Source organism: Triticum dicoccoides, chromosome 3B (genome assembly GCF_002162155.2).
Source record: "Triticum dicoccoides isolate Atlit2015 ecotype Zavitan chromosome 3B, WEW_v2.0, whole genome shotgun sequence".
In the NCBI taxonomy this organism is placed as follows: Eukaryota; Viridiplantae; Streptophyta; class Magnoliopsida; order Poales; family Poaceae; genus Triticum; species Triticum dicoccoides.
The window spans coordinates 392,653,772-392,662,449 of NC_041385.1; the positions used below are offsets into that span (position 1 = coordinate 392,653,772).

Sequence of the window (8,678 nt, forward strand, 5' to 3'; positions counted from 1 at the left end):
TGGTTGGCTGCTCCGAGAGAAACTGACACTTGTCATTTGAGAGCATCCCATCCTCCGAGGACTTTGATCGAAAATCATCAAGTGAGAAAAACCCAAACCCAACACACCTACACCCCAAAGTGATTGAGCATCATTGAAGAGATTGATCCTGGTGGATCCGACGCTTGTTACCTTTGAAGACTGTGCTTCTTCCAGACGGTTAGGCGTCATGGTCTAGAGCATCCAAGAGGAATTGTGGATCGCCGAGTGACCGAGTCTGTGAAGGTTTGGAAGTCACCTGAAGACTTACCACGAGTGATTGGGTGAGGTCTGTGTGACCTTAGCTCAAGAAGAATATGGTGAGGACTGTGTGTCCTCAGGTTTGAATACCTAGCCGCTCCAACCAGACGTATAACTGAGACAACAGTTGGAACTGGTCTACCAAATCATTTGTCTTCACCAAGCCTACTGGTTCTATTTCCTCAACTCTTTCATTTCCTCATTTCATTTGTTGTGTTGTTGTTCATATATGTTTGAAGACTTCGACTGAAGACTTTATCAATTTCTTCAGTTTAATTTCTTCAGTCTGTCCGCCTTCATCCTGTGTTATCCTGTGCTTACGCTTTCTGTACTCTGTACTTGTCTTCATTTCATCATGATGACTATGCTTGTGTTCTGCTATGTTTACTTTTGAGTACTTATTCCGCTGCAAGTAGTTCTTCATTTAGGAATTTCCTCACTAGCAAATTCCTCAGTGCACTTTCAAAAAGGCATTAGAATTACTCCATAAAGTGTTATATTGCATAAAAATACTATAAATAATAGTAGGAAAATATGATGCAAAATGGACTTATCAACTCCCCCAAGCGTAGACCTCGCTTGTCCTCAAGCGAAAGTCGATATCCAAAATTATGTCCACATGTTTAGCGAGAGGTGTTGATAAACAAAATACGGACATAATAACATCATGATCATTATTATAACAATAATCAACTTTATCATAAAACTTCTAATGAGCAAATAATAATTTATCACAATATCGAAGTATAAAAGCACAAATTTTCTTGAAAACTAACAAATTATGTTCTCGGTTAACAATGCAATTGCAATTCATCATATTTTCAGGAAGGGTCTCATGTCGGAGCTTTTTAGGAAGTTCACATACTCAACCATCATTTAGTCTTCTATAATTGCTAACACTCATAATATATATATGGAGCAAAAAGTTTCAGCCGGACATATAGAAAGATAGGTGCTTACAGTTTCGCCTCCCAACTTATTCACCTCAAGGGTGATGTCAACAATAATAACTCATAATCACTGATATACAACTGGATATATGTACCTAGATCTTTTCCCACCACATGGTGCTTGCAAAAGAGAAAATAAAAAGAAATAGAAAAGAACACTTTGACTCTTACAAAAAAAAACATAAAAGTAAAAGATAGACCCTTCACAGAGCAGAGGTTGTCATGCGTTTTTTGGTTTTGAGAGACGACACAGTCGATTTGAAACCCTACTGTAATCCAGACACAAGAGAACAACAAGCCTTAGGGCTCAAAACGTAGGACTTTTACCTGTCTGTGTGGTCTCAACTCGTAAAATCCGAGTGTCACACCTGTGCCGTAGTTAGGATCAACCCTCGTTCGTACCTCTAGTACTACTAGTTGTCAGGTTCGTTGCCTCGACAGATAGCACACAGTCCGGACGGATGCGGGAGATTTGAGGATCAGGGTTGAAATTTCGCCCTGCTGCCCGTTACGTTGCTAGTTGCGTCGACTACGTGGCGGCAAGAGCACCCGGGGCGTGCCATTTTCATGATTTCTTTTTCGCTCTTTTTATGGGACAAGGACCTCTGTGAAAAAGATGTTGACGTCCTTCACGCAAAACACGTCTCCTCGTCCAACAGAAACAGTTTTCCTTTTTGCTGCGCTAAAATATGTGGTGGACGTGTCGCAAGCAGCTGGGGTGGGCGATAAATATCCGGGAGAAATCCATGCCTAATCGTGCGGAAAAACTGCGGTTCGTACGCAACAAATGGAAATGCTTGTAAGATTGGGCATCTAGCACCTAAACTCCCATGACAGCGTCCAGCAGGAGGGAGGGACACATGTCTGAGTCCGACGTGCAAGCAGCAGGCCAGGTGCGACAAGCTACACATTCATTATTGCTGCTTTGGCCAGGCCAATGCCGAGAAGCTCCCCGAGCCCAAGCCCAACCAACCGTACAGCGCCAGCACGGCGGCACACCACATGTAGGCCTGGGACTAGGAGGAGTACTAGTTACACTGTGCGCCCCGATGAACACGTCTCCCCAAGGCCCACATGTAACAGCCCACGCGCACGGCGTGGCGACTCGACACGCGTCCCCGGCTGCCCGCTGCTCGAGGCCCTGCAGCCGATCCGGCGATCCGCGTGTCCCATCCCACTGCCCCCTCGACATCTGTCCCCGCACACGCGCGCGCACAGGGAGGTGGACGTCAACTTTCCCCTCCCCTCCCTCCGCCTTCATCTTCACGGCGTCACCACTCCTTTGCTTTTACTGGTAAGTTCTAAACTGCGGCTGCTGCTGCTGCTGCGCTCTTCCTCTTTTCTCCTCTCGCCCGCCCGCGCGTGCTCCCGCCGTTGGTTCCGCACCGCTCGCTAGCTTCCTTGCTCGCGAGGGCACCGCCCGTGAGCCGTGATTCGGGGATTTGGATCCGCGCGTACCTTGGATTTCCCCTTGTTTATAGGCCGGTCGAGCGGTGCCTGGTACAGGCGTTGGGATTCGGCCTGGATCGGCGCAGATCTGGAGGCACATGAGGCGCCGGCGCTGGCGGGCGAGCTTACGAGGATGTGAAGCAAGTTGTAGAGGGAGAGGGAGCGGAGTCAGCGATGGGGTGCTTGGGTGGTGAGGCGACTCGGGGCGCTGATCCTGGAGGCACCTGTGGCGCCGGAGGAGATGGAGGACGTGGCCGTGGCTGCGCTCGCCACGACGCCCACACCTGTGTTTAGCCCCGCCACGGCCGGGCTCACGCTAATCGCCGCCGCGGCTGCGGAACCGATTGCGGCCGTTGTGGCGGGGGCCATGGAGGGGGTGCCGGTCACCTTTTCAGTGCCGCCGGTCAGAACCACCACGGACGACGGGCTGCCAACAGCAACTGGAGGGGAAGGGGGAGAGGCCTCGGCAGCGGGGAGCCCGTGCTCGGTCACCAGCGACTGCAGCAGCGTGGCAAGCGCGGATTTCGAGGGGGTGGGTCTGGGCTTCTTCGGTGCGGGGGTCGAGGGGGGCGCGGTGGTGTTCGAGGACTCGGCGGCTTCTGCGGCCACCGTCGAGGCGGAGGCGAGGGTCGCGGCCGGGGGGAGGAGCGTCTTCGCTGTCGAATGCGTTCCGCTCTGGGGGTTTACATCAATTTGCGGCCGCCGCCCGGAGATGGAGGATGCGGTCGTCGCTGTGCCGCGATTCTTCGGCCTGCCCCTCTGGATGCTCACGGGCAACAATATGGTCGATGGACTCGATCCCATCTCCTTCCGCCTCCCCGCACACTTTTTTGGTGTATACGATGGCCACGGCGGTGCACAGGTAACCCCACTATTAATGACACTATCACCTGCCTAGTTGATTTACTAGTTTCCCAAGTGAAACTACAACTTAGTTAGATTTTGCGTCATGCCTATGCAGGTAGCAGATTACTGTCGGGATCGGCTCCACGCAGCGCTGGTGGAGGAGCTGAGCAGGATAGAAGGGTCCGTGTCTGGTGCTAACCTGGGAGCTGTGGAGTTTAAGAAGCAGTGGGAAAAGGCGTTTGTGGATTGCTTCTCAAGGGTGGATGATGAGATAGCTGGTAAGGCGACCAGGGGAGGAGGGGGAAACGTGGGCACAAGCAGTGTCACTGCAATGGCCATTGCAGATCCTGTAGCACCTGAGACCGTCGGTTCAACGGCGGTGGTCGCTGTCATCTGCTCATCTCATATCATTGTCTCAAATTGTGGAGACTCGAGGGCAGTGCTCTGCCGTGGAAAGCAACCCGTGCCGTTGTCAGTGGATCATAAAGTAAGCTCCCATGCTTTATGAGGCTTGTGTTATTTTCATTGTTGCCTTGAACTTTTGCTTCACATGTTAAGTAGATGTTGACTGCATTGCTCGCTCTGTCTTTCAGCCTAATAGGGAGGATGAGTACGCAAGGATTGAGGCAGAGGGTGGCAAGGTCATACAGTGGAATGGCTACCGAGTTTTCGGTGTCCTTGCCATGTCGCGATCAATTGGTATGCTAGCTATTCCTTTTCGGAACATCTGTTGTACTGGCATCAGTTACTGTTGGCATGAGATGGAATTTTGGATGCCTTTGGGATGTTCCATCAGTTCCTATTAAGCCTTGTGTTAAGCCTGTAAAAAAATTCCTAAGGCAGTACGATTCTGATTTAATTGCTTACCAGACACCAAATGCCTTGCACTTCAGTTCTGGTCGTAAATCAACTATTTGTCTGGCTGTGTGCTATTTTATATGCTTACAAAGTTGCTTCTTTGTGATATAATGAACTAATGCATGCAGAAAAATCATCTTCCATGCATGAATGATGCTTGTTCTTGCTGGAAGCTGTTTAGGCATCTAGCGGTCTTAGCATGACTGATTTATCTTCCAATTACCAGATGGCTTTTCTAATATCCTGGGAATTCAACAGTTTGTTGTTAGATTCTAGAGGACTGCATAGTTTGGTGTAATCTAGTACTCCCTCCGTCCCAAAATTCTTGTCTTAGATTTGTCTAAATCCGGATGTATCAAGTCACGTTTTAGTATTAGATACATCCGTATCTAGACAAATGTAAGACAAGAATTTTGGGACGGAGGGAGTATGTGGTATTGGGTAAGCATCCCGTAAAGGAAGTCATAATTGATTGACATTGTGCAGCCTTTATTGCAATATCGAACACACAAAAGTTGCTTATGCTTTAAAGGTTCTTATTCTTGCTCCACTTGTTTGGTTCTATCTTGATTCAAGCTTCTATTGGTTGAGGAAGATTTGGGTTCCCCTTTCTATATTTTGTTTTTTGTAATATTAAAGCACGAATAATTAAATAGTATACATTATCCTGAAATGGAATGGGACTTCCCTTTTGGAAAAATATTTTGGAATACGTGTCTATTAAAGTTCTCCTGATATTTAATAACCCACAGCCTTGGACTAGAATCTTGACCCCTCATAAACCTAGTTGCTGTTTTATTTTGGCCGTGTGAGTGCTTCATGTACCAGTGTGTGAAATGCCTGAAGAATCTAACTGGTCTAAACTTCATATGTATACCAAAACCATTGGCAGTCTGCTCAAAGGTGGTATTGATAGCTATACATTCTTTTTGTACTAAATCCCAGTTTGAGCCTTGCCCTGCTTTAAGCTTGTGTATATCCTAACTGTTCACGTGTTAAGTTTCATTGAGGATACTGCAAGTTCTTCATTACATCCCTTCTTTTATATGTTTTGACTCACTATGCTACCATTGCACAATAGATGGTAATCGATCCTGTGTGAAATCTTTATTTTGGCTCACAACATTTGACTTTCTAGTGCTAACACTTGACAAAAAAATGGTCATATGGTAAACCCATCAACTACTTGTCTTTGGCTTCAATATATGCTTTTAGTCGTGGTTATTTATTGAATAAGAAAAAGATAATGATATACTACACTGTGGTTTGTTGTTTTCTTCTGTCGTTGCACCATTCAATAAACACATGGTACTACTGTACTAGACACCTTTTAGTTGGTCCTGTATAAATTGTGTTGGTAACCACTCATGTAGTACATCGGTACGGTACTTATGCAAATACTCGGCACCTGCTGCTCCACTGTAGTATCTCATAACTAATTGAATTTGGTTGTATATCTGCATCAGTTTGTCTGTTGATCTTACAAATTTCTTGCCTACCTAGATTCACAGTTCTATGTGGAACTCCTCTTAGTTCTTTATTATGAGAACTGTATGCTGATCTTGACTATTCCCTGTTTTGAGTTACTCTGGTATTCCTAGTTCCAAATTCGAATCAAGACCCAGGAGTCTGCGTGGTTGCTTTAGCCATAAAGTCCTGGTTTAGGAATCTTATATTAACTTCTAAGGTTTAATCTCGGAGCATAAGAAGAATGGTTGCCGATTCTTAACTATTCATAAGCTCTGTTTAAACCTAGAGTCCTAGACGCAACAGAAGATTCAACACACAGCATGACAGATATGATATGACTTCTAGCTAGGAAACTATCACTGCTAAACGTCTACAGATGCATGCATTAGTTACTGCTGGTCTTCGTCAACACACAACAACATGTTTGATCCTGGACTACAGGCATGATTTGTAAATTTTCTGGATGAATCTGCGGAATTTATCCAACCACATGAAATAGTTCACCTCTTTTAGCCTGCTCTTGTCAGTTGACTCTTGCAGGCTTTCTTGCCATTGAATATGCATCTCTATAAGATAGTATTGTTTGGTGAGCTACTACAGTCGAGACAGTTTCATTTATTTGGTACACTCACTGTTTGATCCCCTCTTTTACAGTGAATTCCTACTTTTGTTGTGTAAGTTATTTTGTCTCCCTAAATTTTTTAGCTACAAAAACATATCGTGGCCTGATGTTATATATATATATACCTTTTACAGGTGACAGATATCTGAAACCATGGATAATTCCTGTCCCAGAGGTCACAATTGTTCCTCGGGCGAAGGATGATGAGTGCCTTATTCTTGCCAGTGATGGCCTCTGGGATGTACTGTCGAATGAAGAGGTATGCGATGTTGCCCGCAAGCGAATACTCTTATGGCATAAAAAGAACGGGGTAAACTTATCATCGGCCCAACGTAGCGGTGACTCCCCAGATCCAGCGGCTCAAGCAGCTGCTGAATGCTTGTCGAAGCTTGCTCTCCAGAAGGGGAGCAAGGACAACATCACGGTTATTGTGGTAGACCTCAAGGCGCAGAGGAAGTTCAAGAGCAAAACTTAAGTCATCTTGCTTGATGGACAGCCTCTATGACAAATTCCTAGGAATCTATATAGATTTGGAGAATCCAAATTCGATCAGTTTAGACTGTTGTGTTAGTACATTACTTAGCCCAGTTCGTTCTTTTCTTCCTTTTCACCATTTGGGCTGCCAAGGGCTGTATTCCTGTATACAGTACAGATTACGAAATTCCACATCAGGGTTTATGTTTCCTGATGGCGTGGGTGATCCTGTTTTCTGTTCTTCTTCCTTTGCTGCCCCTTATTCTTTTTGTTAAGCTGGGCCATCATGTATCTGGAAATGTATATTTGAGCCTGTAGGGTACAACAGGAACTAGTGGTATAAACTATTTTGTACTGCCTTCTCTGATACTATGAAATTCAAGTGGCAAACCTTCCTACTTATACTGTGCCTTTGCCTACTGGGTAAGCCTTTCAGTGGGTGGGATTATGACAGCTCGTTGCTAACACGAGACACTTGTCGCCTGTGAAGTCCGGGGAACGCTTGAACCACTTTGAACTTCTGAACTCTAGTATTTATGTACTGTATTTACTAGTAAGTGCGCACGTGAAAAAATAATAAAACAAAAAATGTTCCAAAAATTATATAACAAAAAATTCTTCCAAAAATTACATGAACAGAATGAATGCACAACGTTGTAATAATAAAACTAAAAATGTTCCAAAAATTATATCAACAGAATGAATACACAACGTTGTAATGTCGCCTGTATTTGTCCAAAGCTTCTTGGGCAGGTTGATCCACACAAAAAATCAAAATTACTATGCTAGTAGCCTATAAGAACATCAATGCGTCGGTTCTCCAATTTTTTTTCTTTTGAAACGAAGGCAAAAGATTTGCCTCATCTCATTAATTAAGAAGAGTTTTGAGTTACATGACCGACCGCCCGTAGACGGCCCGAAACCGATAAGCCTACTCTCGCGGCATAAGAGAACTCAGACGTTTGGCCCCTGCCAACCCCCAAAGTCTGACCTCCGCCTTGATTCTAGATGTGATTACATTTGGTATGGAGGACACCATCCTAAATACTTTTGCATTCCGCTCGTTTCAAATCTTCCATGAAACCAACATGACGAGAGATGCGAGGCCCTTTCTCACATTACCATTGACGCCTACCATGTGGTGCCACCAATCGTTGACGCTGTTGAAGCTACACCAGTCGGTGATGTCCACACCGGTCAAACCCATCCAAGTCTTGATCTCCGTCCAAATGCGTACCGTGTATCGACAACGGAAGATGATGTGTGCCGCCGTCTCTGGCTCCCTCTTGCATAACTGGCATAGGCCGCAATTTGGCCATCCTCTCCATTGAAGCCTGTCCGCCGTCCAAACACGGTCTTGAATGATAAGCCAAGCAAAGAATTTGTGCTTTGGCGGCGCTGTTCCACACTGCAGACTTCATTTTTGATACAGTGGAGTCGTCGAGTTGAGCTTTGTAAGCCGACGATGCCGTGTACTCACCGGAAGGCGAAAGCTTCTAAACAATCTCATCATCCACCCCCTCATCAAGGAAGACTTCTCGTAATCCAACCCAAAGCTCATAGTATTCAAGGATGTGCTGAATTGTGAGCCCAGAATTTGTGTTGATGTTGGCAATCCACTTGTTGAGATCCAAAGCCCTATGGATGGTGTCATTCTTGTGTTTGGAAATTGCAAAAATGGAGGGAGCGATGTCTTTTGGCTTGCGACCCCCAAGCCAAAGGGAGTGCCA

At 45.7% G+C, this 8,678-nt stretch overlaps 1 protein-coding gene across 1 annotated transcript; it reads left to right on the plus strand.

Annotated features, from left to right (window-relative positions):
• Nucleotides 1-2,919: 2,919 nt before the first annotated feature.
• On the plus strand, nucleotides 2,920-7,350 carry LOC119276163 (probable protein phosphatase 2C 6). The gene is made up of 4 exons (XM_037557158.1): nucleotides 2,920-3,540; nucleotides 3,640-4,011; nucleotides 4,118-4,223; nucleotides 6,609-7,350. Exons 1-4 carry the CDS (start codon nucleotides 2,920-2,922, stop codon nucleotides 6,947-6,949), a joined length of 1,440 nt encoding a protein of 479 aa, XP_037413055.1. The 3' UTR covers nucleotides 6,950-7,350.
• The last annotated feature ends 1,328 nt before the right edge of the window (nucleotides 7,351-8,678 follow it).

Bases quoted from the DNA above. Each gene is read 5' to 3' on its own strand.
- LOC119276163 (XM_037557158.1), top strand. From the start codon at position 2,920: ATGGAGGACGTGGCCGTGGCTGCGCTCGCCACGACGCCCACACCTGTG. The intron at 4,012-4,117 runs GTAAGCTCCCAT...TCTGTCTTTCAG, and splicing joins CGTTGTCAGTGGATCATAAA to CCTAATAGGGAGGATGAGTA. The intron at 4,224-6,608 runs GTATGCTAGCTA...TACCTTTTACAG, and splicing joins TGCCATGTCGCGATCAATTG to GTGACAGATATCTGAAACCA.